At 38.5% G+C, this 14523-nt stretch overlaps 1 protein-coding gene across 1 annotated transcript; it reads right to left on the reverse strand.

Annotated features, from left to right (window-relative positions):
- Positions 1-4402: 4402 nt before the first annotated feature.
- LOC128226574 (mucin-5AC-like) lies at positions 4403-13285 on the reverse strand. Its single transcript, XM_052936521.1, has 20 exons — positions 13159-13285; positions 12946-13008; positions 12646-12816; positions 12313-12504; positions 11967-12140; positions 11629-11820; positions 11344-11523; positions 10792-11229; positions 10461-10649; positions 10179-10369; positions 9708-10089; positions 7393-9540; positions 7113-7249; positions 6737-6900; positions 6363-6613; positions 6041-6219; positions 5732-5852; positions 5563-5619; positions 5257-5416; positions 4403-4850 (listed from the first exon to the last, which is right to left on the reverse strand). Exons 2-20 carry the CDS (start codon positions 13004-13006, stop codon positions 4736-4738), a joined length of 5502 nt encoding a protein of 1833 aa, XP_052792481.1. The 5' UTR covers positions 13007-13008; positions 13159-13285; the 3' UTR covers positions 4403-4735.
- Between the last annotated feature and the right edge of the window lie 1238 nt (positions 13286-14523).

A 14523-nucleotide genomic window follows, 5' to 3' on the forward strand; every position in this document is an offset into this window, starting at 1 on the left:
GGATTTGAAGCTTGCTCATATTATCCAAACAAAAGGTTTGATAATACAGACGTAAATATTAAAGATGACAGGCCAACAGATGTGCATCCATATTTAGATTTATATCTACGCATGTCATGTAAACGGGATATCGCATGAAGACGGCTTAACGTCGTAGAATTTATTATTAATTTGATGTATCTCGGTGTCTTGTGTCTTCGTCGTTGTAACTTCAAGAAAAATCAACTGCAGCAGAAACATCAACAATACTGGTTATAGACCATATTACGCCCGAAAATGGAGTTTTGTTTTTAATAACTTTAGAACAACTGATTATTATTGAATGAAAATTCATAGAGAGAAAGTTTGGCACCTCAGTATAATGATATCTATAATTATATCATTTTTATGGTTATTTTTAAGAAAAAACAAGCCAAACATACTTACTACTGAAATGATAGTACTAATAATTAGTCCACTTTAGGAAAATTTAAATTATCAAAAGGAAATATCATAACAATATTATATATTGACAACAACATAAGTTTTATCTTTTAATTTCTATAAAATCAAACATGTTGGTTTTTTTGGTTGAAATAATTTCTGTTTTGTTGTGTGGTAAAACTCGACAAACCCCCGCTGGAAGAATATTTCAATATTGATGATGAATATATACTTTCATAGAAAAATGTTGGTTTTACTATCTTGAAGCTTCGTTTGAACGCAAAATATTATTAGTATGAAAAACATATATACCGGAATTGCTGAACCATGATTTTAGAGGGTGGGCGGATAATTGGCACGGGCGAAAAAATGGTCCCTTACCAGTATATGTACAGTGGTAGTGTATATCCCTTTCAGTATAATATTACTTCACTGTTTTGTTAGGCAGAGATACTGTTCAAAATCATCATGTAACACAGTGCAATGCATCAATTTGAGCGTTAAGTTGAGGATTTCATACCTTATCAACATACATTAGGAATAAGGTTTATCAGATAATACATTTTTAACATGTTTAACATGTTCCGATTTCCAACAATAAATAATTTTTATGGAAAGACATAAAATCATTTATAGACTTGGGCAATTGAGATATAAGTTGGGTGTCACCTTTAGGGTTTCTCCTAATGTAACCATTAGGGTTTCTCCTATAGTAATATTTATTATTTTAACCAATAATTTGACTGGATTTCATCATGTGACACGTCTAAACCAATGATATTGGTCGTAGCCATTCTCAGGAATAATTCGGCTTGGGCGATTGCCTAGCCAAATTACATAAATTTGTAATTGTTTGTACATTTGTACATTATTCCTTTGTATTTTTTATTGCCTCTGTACTTAATTTGTGATATGGACTAATAATTACGGGGCGGCGACCGTATTAATAGGTGTTATTTCGGGTGCAAAGGTGACATTATTTCACGTTTTTTTTAACACAGCAGCGCTCTCGCACGCTCTCGCGATTCTAGTGTGATTTGACGAGATGTAAGATGGCGGTGCCCATCTCGTATAGTTGCAAGATACAAATATACGGAAATTCATTTGTTAAACGTCTTCGGGAAACATTAATTCACAATAATTAAAACTTGTCTTTATCGAGTGTTTCAGGAATATACTTTGCAAACAGATAGTCAGCTATCAGTTCTTTGATATATGTTTATATTTGAAACATATTATAAGGTAACCTTGTTATAATAATTAGACCATTGACGTCGACGCGTTAAAAAAGGACCCTTTTGCACACACAGAAATGTTAATCGTTTATTTTTCTGTATAAAAGTAGATTTTGATGTTTGTGTGATTTGCATTTTGATGTACAATATATCGGACAAACTAATTAAAACATTTACCATGGAATTGATTCACATAGATTATATATATAGTGGGTTTCATCAGTCCTATTTCACATGTCCGAGCCCATTTCGGGTCATGAGATAATGAATGTTCATTGTCTTGTTTTCCTTCCTTCCTGACCACATTTGGAATACTTAAACCCAAAACAATGCTTCTGAACGTCGCAATAATAATAAACTTCTATATGTTATTTGATACAGTAGACTATGCGTTATTATTTACTATGTTTGCCTATAACTATGTTTTATTACATTATTTCAAATAGGCGAAAATAAATGCCGTTTTAAACCACAGAGCTGTGCAAATGATTTACAATCTTCAAAGAAATACACAAAGATTTTAATACACTCACACTTTTCTGATGATCACCTAGTGCTACGTCTCTAAGCCAACACTGTTGTAATTGTTATAGACTGGCGATACTGATACGAGGCAAATTACCAAATTTTCAAAAGAAATTGTTACAAACATCATCCTTTATAAGACACTATATAATGTGACCTATTTTGACATGCCATTAAAATATTTATATTGACAAATATTTCATTTTGGTTTTGTACGAAACGGGACAGAATGTTCCTTTGCATCAACTTAACATTTAAAAATACAATGAAGTGAGCAAAAATTAATAAAAATACATTAAATTACTGCGTTAACATCTATTACGTATTACATATTATCATTTAATTCACTGCCATAGTATCATTTGATGCACTTCCATATTATCATTTAATGCACTGCAATATTATCATTTAATTCACTGCCATATTATCATTTAATTCACTGCCATATTATCATTTAATGCACTGCCATATTATCATTTAATTCACTGCCATATTATCATTTAATTCACTGCCATATTATCATTTAATGCACTGCCAAAAATTTATGTAATACACTGCCATATTATCATTTAATGCACTGCCGTATTATCATTTAATGCACTGGCATATTATCATTTAATGCACTGCCATATTATCATTTAATGAGCTGCAATATTATCATTTAATGACTTGCAATATTATCATTTAAAGCACTGCCATATTATTATTTAATATGGATTTGCATGCCTACTGGTTTGTTAATGTTTTTTTCGAGCTTGGGCGAAACGCTATCACAGATGCGGGGAGCTCCACAGGAAATGCTTTAATAAAAGCGCATTTCTGACCTGACGCTAACATATTGACGTCAGAAAAGAACGTCGATTGTACGCGACATACTCGTATATGACAGTAGATGTGATGTTTGAGATACCAAATGGTTATTTGTAACTTTATCGGTCTGGAATCTTCTGACAATGAACATTCTGTATTATGCTTAAAACATATCTGCATTGTATGTTGAAAACGCGTTATTTCATTAGTTTGCATATGCCAAGCTTGTCATGGAAGTTTGGGACAAAACTCGTATATAATTTGTTTTATGGAATTACCTACACAGATTAATCAGCTATGGTTATTCAGCGAGTGTTTTTTCAGAATGCCAGTTTTTAATTCAAAACTAATAATATAGTTATTACATTGTATTCATGAAATCGTTTTATCCTAAAATGTTTATTTTTGTCTGACTAAGGAATGAATATTATGATGTAGTTTATAGCCATCAGTGCTAGTATAGGCTTGATATTTCAATCTTCAGAAATCAAAACCCATTTTATGTCCAAATCAAACACAGGACAGTAGTGCAAACTATACGACTTCATTTTCGTTACGTTTGATTACTCATTAGAGCGCTACACTAATGTATGCCGTTTTATACCATTCAAAGGTTGTTTTTTTTCAGAGTTTGATCGCTATATTTTCTCCATGTGGCCACACCAGTGGCTAATATAGCTTTCTTGGTTCACTCGGTGTGATATTACACTAAAACAGGCATCTGTCTTCTATATGCATATGTGCTATATACAAGAGGTAAGATCAAATGATGTTGAGTTTGGGAGCACTGGTAAAAAATGCGAAGACTAACGCAGGCGGATGTAACAGCACTAGGACTTTAATAATGTTGCTCAAACCGGAAGAGTTGAAAAGTCGAGCTGGGTTTTACAAGCGTTTGACAACGCTACGATATGTGGTACGAAAACGTCATCTATGGGCCAGGTATTTGAAACGAAATGCAATCATTAACAACAAATGTGCAGTCGCTCATTTTGAAAAGGAGCTGAGACAGATGAAAAGTTGAAAAGTGTATAAATAACTAGCTAAAGATCACAAACGGGGTCAAAATTTCGACGGTTCCTTGAACCTTCAAAGGTCAAGTGGTGATGTAGTGACACTATCCCTCTTATTAAATTCCGTTGTAAAGGATTGAGTGTGCCATGACGATTGCAGCATACTTCACTACTTGTCTTATAACATTAATAACAGTAATAGTAGAAAGGCGCAACAGTTAGCGATTCACAACAGAACATTGTTTCATCGATCATGACATATTTAATGCTTTTAAGTTTATTTTCAATCATGTATATGATGAGATGAATGCAAAAAAGAATATATTGTAATACTTTTCATAGACAATGTGTACTCGCACACAAACAAAATAAATGCTGGTAGAATTTTTAGTCTATTTATTACAGAAAGTATACAAACCCTTTATGATATCACAGTTAGCACATCATTCTAACATTTATTACTATTTCCGAATGGTAAATACACTGTACATGAAATTGGTTATACATAACAATTTAAACAAATATATCAATAAAAGATACAGTTTATTTCTGGCTGAATTTTGCCTATTACCAGATCTAAATGTGTGTTCCATATGAAGAATAATAATGTCGCACACATACATTTTCGATCAGCATTTCAGCATACTTTCCACCGGCACACAAGTTATAACAATCTACAAACATCCCTATGTTTTGTTGATGACATAGAGAACAATTGGTAAAAACTGACTAAATGTTTCTTTGAACAGTGAGTTTAAAACCAGAGGCACATTTTGGAGTCGGGCAACATTGGCCGGCCTTGTTTTCCAGGGTACATTCCTCAGGCAATTTCCACGCCGGACATCTGAATGAAATATCAAATTCATAATGAAAAAAAGCTAACCATTTCAACGTAATACCTGACGTTAGTGCATTGTATAAGGTCATTGGACCCTTATATAATCAAAAGGATAATTGTGCGTAGATTGTTGATGTTTCAAACGAGCTAACAATATTTCAAATGGCGCAATAATAATTTTGAATAGTCATGTGATACAATATTATGTGATTATTCGTTTCCATGTATAGCGAATTACTTCATTGTCACCACAACGTATGTAACCAAGTTGTGGCAAAGATATAAATATCATAATACACAAAATGTATTATATTCTCTTGTATTCTTCTGAGTGATTCAAGCTGTGTTACAGCCTATTGTTCTCAAAATTGATACTCAAAATACCCAAGGACGTTAACGACGATAAACATACTTATGGCCGTTGACGAGTGTCGGCTTGGCGGTATGGTAGATGTAGCAAAATCCACAGAACTTGCGGCAGTTTTTCTCAGCAAAGCCTCGATAAGCTGAATTGGTGCATGTGTCCGCGTCGTAATCGCCACAGTTAGGCAAACGATCCACACACGGGGGCTCTGTGGAATAGTAGTTATTGGTGTTTATAAACTTTTTAATAACATTTCTTTCCTAATTCGTATGGATTATTAGGTCTTTCTGAAGAGTGAAAATGCCGTGATGCTAGTAGTTTTATAGAAATCCACAACAATAATAAAAGTATCACCTGTCGTTGTTGTCGATATTGGTGCAACTGTGGTAACTGGTATGTTCGTTTTGTCTCCTGAAAATGTAATACTAACATAAGGAATCACTTCAATACGACAATAGAAGTATTAAAATGTGCATAGGTAAATATTTCAACCGAATGGAAACATTTACGTAGCAATATTTACCACAAAATCCGCAGAAATGTCGGCAGTTTGCATCGACCCAGTCGTATTGGTTCTTGGAGAAACACATATCCGTGCCGTACGACATGCAGTTATTCAGCTTGTCCTCGCATGGGCGCGCAGTCTGGGTAGAAAAAGCATTATACAGTGCGCTTTTTTCAAAAATGAGACCGGGAACACTTGTATAGATGTACGATTATCGGTAGGAATGTGGTGCGATTTAAATTTAAATGGAAATAGAGTATATTCATCTCGTTCATAGAAGTAACGTTCTTTTAATTATCTTTATTTTCATTCTGTTCCGTGACTTACCACAATAACACCTTCACAGAAGCCACATGTTTTAGCACAGTTTTTTCGTGCATACGGCTCATAATCGGTGCAGGAGTCGCGGGGGTAGGAGTCACACTCCGTACTGAGGTCCACGCAACCGGCAGGAATTGTAATTGTCGGCGTCGTTGTGCGGATGTAATGTTTTGTGGAGAGGATGACTGGAATATTTGATGTGGATGGCATTGGTAAGAATTATGAAACATTTCAATCCATTGGATTGCATTAGAATTTAAAAATTTACAATCGAAAAAAATATATAATGAAGAAGTATATGTAAGGTAAAGATGCATATATTTCTAACCCCCACAAGCCATATGCGCAATGGTCTGGTCAAGTTTCAACAACGTAGAATAATCTCCAACTTGGAACCGGAACTGGTTGCTACTCGCGATCGCTAACAGCTCTGTTTCATCAGTCTGGTTACCAATACCGATGGAAAACATTGATATGCTCTCATTCTTTGCGCGGTCGGCCTGGAACTTTGTCAACATTGGGTACTTCGACAAACCATCGGTGATAACGATGGCTATGTCTGGGGCACCCGGTCGCTCTCTACAAATATAAATTGAACGTATTACAGCAATCCAATCTAAATAAATTTGAATGCACCAGAGCAATTCCATCTAAAAGTTTAAGCCGATGACATAAGTTAATTTGATACAAAACGCCGCATACCCGTCAAAGCCTTCTCCTCGCATTAGCTCTAAAGCCTCAGAAGTCGATGTTCCTCCTCCAGAATAGTTAATGTTATCAATAGCCTCGAGTAACTCTGTCATGTTGTTTTTCTCTCCAAGTTTCCATTCAATTCGAGCACTAGTACTGTATTCGATCAGAGCCACCTATTTATCAGTTGCAATACAATTAGAATTCATTGCATTCATTTTGGGACATTCGAATGGCTCTTTGCAATACTACTAGTATGTGAATGTCAGACCATGATGGGTTTTTTTTTAATTAATAGGTTTGAAATAATGTGGGTTGTTCAAGTTAATCGCAAACGTTAGTTTCGATTTCTTTTTCTTGCCCTCTTATAAAGACCAATACAGTGTACCTGAGTGTAAAGCGGGTCGATGTCGAACGTCTGTACAATTGACCTGATAAACTGCTTTGTTTTATCGAAGTCATCAAGACCGATACTTCCCGAAGCGTCAACCACGAATACGACATCAGCGACTTTGGAAATGCACGCTGGAATGAACACAAAGTGCTGATATGGTGACAAGACTCTTGAATCAACGTGCATAAGGTGAATTTAAACTTCATACTATTCGTTGAAGTATAATAAAAATATTTAGTTGTATTCACATAGACGCCCAAAGAGTAAATCTTACATGCAGTTGTCATGCTCTGTGGCTTAGTCGGAGAGGTGGGTCCAGGTGTGTTAGTTGAAACAGGAGTAGCCGTAGATGATGATGTGGGTGCGGCAGTGGAGATTGGAGCCTTCGTTGTGGCTGCAGTGGTGGCTGGCGAAGCGACTGTCGTCACAGGCAATTCTGTTGATGGCGGACTAGTGGCTGCCGTCGTAGCTGTGGTGACTGGGGCGGCAGTGGAAATAGGAGTCTTAGAACTGCCTACAGTTGTTGTCGAGGCGACTGTCGTCACAGGAACTTTAGTAGATTGCGCAATAGTGGTTTCCGTCGAGGTGGTGGTAACTGGGGAAACAGTGGTCATAGGAGCTCTTGTTGTGGCAGCAGTTGTTGTTGTGGAAGCGACTGGCGTCACAGGAGCTTTAGTGGATGGCGCAGTGGTGGCCGCCGTTGTAGCAGTCGTGACTATAGCGGAAGAAGTAGATGTCTGTGGCTCGGGAGTGTTTTGCGACACTGTTGGTGGAGCTACCGTCGTTGAACTTGATGATGTTGGAGAATATATTATTTTTTCAGTTGTCGAGGTAGCTGGGGATTGTGTAGATGGAGAGAACGGCTGAGTTGGTGGAGTATTTACCTCCGATGTAGTTGGAGCTTGTGTTGAAGGTGAAGGTGAGGCAGTGGTTGTTGTCGAAGCTTGTGTGGATGGAGGTGTGGCTAAAGTGGTTGTTGACGCTACAGAAGATTTAGGAGATGATGCAGCGGTGGTCGCCGTTGTGGTGGTGGTGACAGGGGAAGAAGTAGTAGTAAGTGTCTGTGGTTTGGTATTGGTTTGAGGCGCTGTAGATTGTGTCTTTTCTGTAGTTGGTTTGGTTCCTGTCGTTAATGTTGTCATTACAGCCGATGGCGACGTTATTTCCTCAGTCGTTGATGGCGCCATTGTTGAAGAAATTGACGCCGCTGTCGTGGTAGTTTGTGGTGATATTTCCTCTGTTGTAGTTTGAGCTTGTGTAGAAGGTGTAGGCGCTGCAGTTGTTGTTGTCGAAGTTTGTGTGGATGGAGTTGTGGCTACAGTGATTGTTGCCGCTTCAGTTGAAGGTGTCTGTGCCATTGTCGTCGTCGGTGCTTTGGTAGATGGAGTAGCGGCTTTAGTTGTTGTTGGTGCTTCTGTTGAAGGAGATGGAGCAGCTGTAGTAGTTGTTGACGCTCGAGTATTCGAGACTTTTATAGTAGATGTTGTTGCTGATTGGGACGGTGCAGTGTTTGTTATTGCGTTTGTGATTATAGTTGGTTCCACTGTTGTAGATATTGCTGATTGTGTATTTTTTATTGTCGTTGTTGTTGATGCTTGTGATGTCGTTGCGGGTACTGCAGTTGAAGTTGTTGGCTCTTGAGTTATTGGTGCCGTTGTTGTAGTTGTTGGTGCTTGAGTCGATTGGGCTGACGTTTGAACTACCGTTGTTGTTGTTACTACAGGTGCAGGAGACTTTGAAGGCATTGAAGGTGAACCAGTCAATACTACTGGTGAAACTGTTGACTCGGTCTGTTGAGTAACGGAGGTAATAGGAGATACTTGGCTAACTGACGATGGCTTTGGTGTTGACGAACTCAATACAGGCCCACCTGTGCCGATAGAACCTGGCTTAATTGATGGCGGTAGCGTCATTTCTGTTGAACTGGTTTGGACAGAGGGTGGTGTTTCAGTTGCTGGAGTTTCAGATGCTACCGTTACAGTAGCAACAGTAACTGTCGCCCCCGTTGTCGTTGTAGGCGCCTGTGTTTCTACAGGTGAAGGGGACTTTGAAGGCATTGAAGGTGAACCAGTCAATACTACTGGTGAAACTGTTGACTCAGTCTGTTGAGTAACTGTTACAGGAGATACTTGGCTTACCGATGATGGCTTTGCTGTTGACGAACTCAATACAGGGCCACCTGTGCCGATAGAACCTGGCTTAATTGATGTCGGTAGCGTCATTTCTGTTAAAGTGGTTTGGACAGGGGGTGGTGTTTCAGTTGCTGGAGTTTTAGATGCTACCGTTAAAGTAGCAACAGTAACTGTCGTTTCCGTTTGTGGCGCCTGTGTTTCTGTTGGTGCCTGTGTCACTGTAGTCGTTGGTGCAGGTGTCGTCGTCGTTGATGGAAGTTCCGTTGTTGTGGTTGTATTGTCCGTTGGTACTGCAAGAAAATACGTTTTGGGGTAGGAAAAAACGAACATTCACATTCATTGTTTAAAAATCTTGTAGATAAGGTTTTGGTATTCAATATAACAAATTACACTTAATCTTGCGTTAAAACTTTTCAAATCTCGTTTCTTGATGGATGCATATTTTTAAGAAACGTACCTATACATTTCCTTGCATGAAATTGATCGTTAATTGCCTGTAGTGCAGCAAAGTTGGTCACTTGGAACATATACTTTTCGTTCGGGTCGCTACTGATTTGCTTGATCTCATTTTGATTTACATCTTCTCCAATTCCAATAACAAACAGAACCACGCCATCTCGTTTTGCATTATAAGCCGCTTGTTCAGTACGAGCTTGGTCGAATGATGAACCATCAGTGATTAAAATCGCGACTTTAGGATTGTTGACATCTTTGTTGAATTGAGCCATCATAAGGTCTAAGGCTAAATGAGTATTCGTGCCACCATGACCGTAGGTTACGTTTCCTTCTTGAGCTAATATCGTGTTTAAATCTGCTGTTTCTGACAGCTTCAATGCGACCTAAACAATAAAGTGACTTATTAAATCGTTTACTTTATATTGAATCAAGACAGTCCATTCAAGAAGATAAGAAATATATCATAACTTACCCTAGCTGTGTTACTGAAAGTGACCACAGTGACATTCAAACTTAAATATTCTGTCTTTAGACGTCGGGTGACATTTTGAGCAAATTCTCGCATCTGTTCGAAGTTAGCGTCACCAACACTGCTTGATGAGTCGAGTATGAATACAAGCTCGGCAGTCGTATTGCAGTTCTCGAAAAACATTGGATCTGGGACTGAAATAATTTAAATAATGTATTTATTTGGTTTTGGTATCCATCTGATTGAAAATTTAAATCAACTACTAGTAAATGTTTAACTACGTACTTTCGGGCGTGGCTGTTGGTTTCTGAGTTGTTGTTATTTTTTGCGGAACCATGGGAACAGAAGTGTTGTAGCAGAACTCGCAAAAGCTGCGGCACTTGGTCCTAGAGAAATCAAGTAGGGGTGGCTCACACACTGACATACCAATAACACGACATAAAGGATCGTCGACGCATTCTGCTGGAACCGCCACTGTGAAACGAAAAACGAGGTCAGAGGATGATATTTGTATCTAATAGTAAACGATTAAATGGAAATTGTAAAGAAAGTGGACAATATAGATAATTGGTATGCTTTCTATCAAAAATGGTTGTAAAAAGTGAATATTGCTTGCCTGAAGGTGACGGTTGAACAGAACTTGTCGGCATTGTTTCTTTGGAAGCGACAGCTGTCGTCTTTGCCGTAGTAGTCGTTGTCATTGAAGCTGTTGTCGTTGGTGGTTCCTGTGTGGTGGTATCCTGACCGGCTGTCGTCTTTGCACCAGTAGTTGTTGTTGTTATTGCAGCTGCTGTCGTTGTTGGTTCTTGTGTGGTAGTGACCCGCTCAGCTGTAGTTATCGCGGCGGTGGTTGTCGTTTGTTTTTCAGCAGTTGTTGTTGTCATCACAGGAGTGTTGGTGACAGGTGCGGGTGTCTCGGTGCCGTTTTCAAAGCAGAACTCGCAATAGACCTGGCAGTGTAGCCGCCCGAACTCTTCAAGCGGCGGCTCACAAACCATGTGACCGATATCCTTGCACTCCAATGTATCGTCAAAGCACTCGCGCCCGTTGAAAACTGCGTGAAAGAAAATTGTATGTACTAAAACTAAAATTCAGGCATTAATAAACACAACAAATATATTCTTTGCCATGTTAAAGGATGTATCAAGCATTAAAACTAGTTTCTTACCAACAGTGTTGAAGTGAGTGAGTGTGGTGTTTGTTTCCGTCGTGATAGAACCGTTGCGTGTGCACTGTTCACAATGAAATGGACATTTTAGCACTCCAAACGCTGAATAATTCCCCCCTTCACAAACATCAGGGCCTAACTTTTCGCAAATAGGGTCATCATCCGTTTTACATGTTCCATCTGCAAAACAAAAGGTGCATAAGTCAAGCGCTTATGTTCACGTGTCACTTGTAACTTAATAGAAATAATAAGAACATTAAGCTTATACAGTCCATCATTACATACTGTTTGGTGTAGTAATCTCAGCCGTGGTAGTGGTAGTTGTAGGGGCTTCGGTCGTGAGGGTGCCTTCATCGCAGAACTCGCACATTACGCCGCAGCTTTTGAACCCGAAATCTTTTGCAAGTGGATCCCTGCAGGCAATCTGCCCGATCTCCCGGCAATCCCAGTCATCCGAACATATACGGCCACCGAACTCTACAAGACAGTACGGTCAAAAACATAAATATTTTTATCGATATTCTGACCAGACGATAGCATTGCTTAAATGGGCTCACAATGTCACAGTAAATGATATATGACAACAATTAAATAACCTATGCAAGGTTATATGAGACAAATACCTCCTGTGACTTGGGAATGGGCGGTGCCGTTGATATCAGTGTCGTTGTTGGAACATTGTTCACAAAGGAATGGGCAGCGGTGGTTGCCGAAGGAGGACAGGTTGCCACGGCATACATCTTCAAAGACCAGCGTTCGGCATAGCGGATGATCGTTCGCTTCTACGCATCGGTACGCTTAAATACCAACGGACATTGTAGTACATGTACAAGTATTTCCGGAAGTACGTGTATAAACGAGATAAAGTAATAATCAAATTGCAGCGATTAAATGCTCACGTGTTCGTATCACTTTTAACTTTATAGAAATAATAAGAACATTAAGCTTATACAGTCCATCATTACATACTGTTTGGTGTAGTAATCTCAGCCGTGGTAGTGGTAGTTGTAGGGGCTTCGGTCGTGAGGGTGCCTTCATCGCAGAACTCGCACATTACGCCGCAGCTTTTGAACCCGAAATCGTTTGCCAGTGGATCCCTGCAGGCAATCTGCCCGATATCTTGGCAGTCCCAGTCGTCCGAACATATACGGCCACCGAAAGCTACAAGGAAACACGGTTACTTCATCGATATCGTATCCACGCAAAAGTATGATTTATTTGTACATCAATGTCACAGTAAGTGTACACATAATTTGATATATGTTAAATACTAATTTTAATAAAGTTATATAAAACAAATACCTCCTGTGACAGGGGTGGGTGTGGTACCGTCGGCATTCGTATTGTTAGAACACTGATCACAAAGGAAGGGGCAGCGTCGGTTGCCGAAGGAGGACAGATTTCCGTTGCACACCTCTTCCAAAACCAGCGTTCGGCAAAGCGGATGATCATTGGCTTCGTTGCATTGGTACGCTAGTAGCCGACACAAATGATTTGTTTTAAATACCAGCGAACATATTAAGTACAAGTAATTGCAGGCATTATCAAATATTAAAAGCGCAAACAATGTCTTATTGTAAAAAGCTTATTAAAACATCTTACCTAAACCAACCACGGCTAAGAGCGCGATACAACATCCGATATAAACTAACTTGCTACCCATTTCTGAAATATACCAATAATAATAAGTGCGGTGTTTAATTTGCAACAATCCAATTTAATTGTAATTAAAATGTGTTTGCAACAAAACGATCTCATTTTAATAAATATTTTAGTAATAAAAGAAATAGCCAATTATATTTCTAATACACTAACTGAAAAGGTGGGTATCCTTCCGACAATGCGAACGAGCCTCGATGCACAGCACAAATCCAGACACAACTTGCAGAGCGTTTGGCGGGCACCGCGTTGCTGTCACAACCGTCTATCCGGGGTAATATCGCACGTGTGCTACTTTTCAATTAAATTTCGATGGACTTACTGTCTGATAGGACTCATCGGACTCTCAAGTATCGTCTGATGTCTTAGAGGTGGTGGGATTAAAGTGGATATCTGTCTTATCAGCAGTATGGAAACCAGTTCAATATTTTTGATAAAGACAACCCTCTCTGATCGATATACCCCAGATTTGTACGAGACAACCCGATAGGCACGGAATAGAACCTGACCTATATTTCAAAATACAGCCCAGTTACCCTTATTTGATAAAACATCTGGGCTCATCGAGTACTCGAAGCTTTCATATAATTTTGTTTCAACCATCTGTAAAATTGACCATAACATCCGTTTGGATAAAGATTGTGGTCAAGTGTTTTACCCGTGTTTACATCTTGCACTGGGTACCCTGATTCTGTCAGGACAATCAGCTGCTAGAGTCATGGGATTACACTTGTTGACGTTATTAAGTTTGCACTTTATTAACCAAAAGCGCAAAAGCGAACTCAACACACCTTTTGCTGTAAAGGGGCGCAATACAGGTTGATCAAAAACCTTTTTTATTTGAATGCACAATAGTTTTAACTCATTCGAAATTGATGATAAAATCAACACAAAACATATGGCTTGTGAACACTCAGAGTTTTTTTAGCCTTTATATATTGTTTCTTTAATTAATAGCAACGTGGCTACAAAATCCCCAGTTACAAAAAAACCCGCCAAACACATCGCTTATTTGTTATTTCCTTTTGAAGCGCGGTCAAAACACCACAGGGACGAACTTGCGTCCGTCAGTATTTTTCTCCTTAGGGTAATTTTACCGTAATGTTGGGCATATGAACGTAGCATAAAAACTGTCATCTCGCAAAAGAAACAACAGAAAAACACAACAAACAGCTTGCAACGTAGAAGAAGAATAAAAAACAAAGCGTCTCGAACAGTAGAACCCATTTAATAATTGATATTGATATAATATCGGTTTAAATTCCGCTTCAATAGTTAAGTAAATGAAAAACAATAACGTCAACTATTTCTTCATTAACTTTGTACTTAATTATTACGCGTTCTTCTTTTTCCAACGCGACAACTTTGGCATTAAGCAAATAGTCATGCTTTGTTAGAAAAACAAACCCGTATAGTGCTGACGTTTGAACTCATCATGATTATTTGCAATCAAAAGACATGACAAAACATGACTGCAGACAGAATAAAAGAAGTGAAACAGGTATTTGGATGATAAAAGGA

The sequence above is a fragment of the Mya arenaria genome, chromosome 3, assembly GCF_026914265.1.
Source record: "Mya arenaria isolate MELC-2E11 chromosome 3, ASM2691426v1".
Lineage (NCBI taxonomy): Eukaryota > Metazoa > Mollusca > Bivalvia > Myida > Myidae > Mya > Mya arenaria.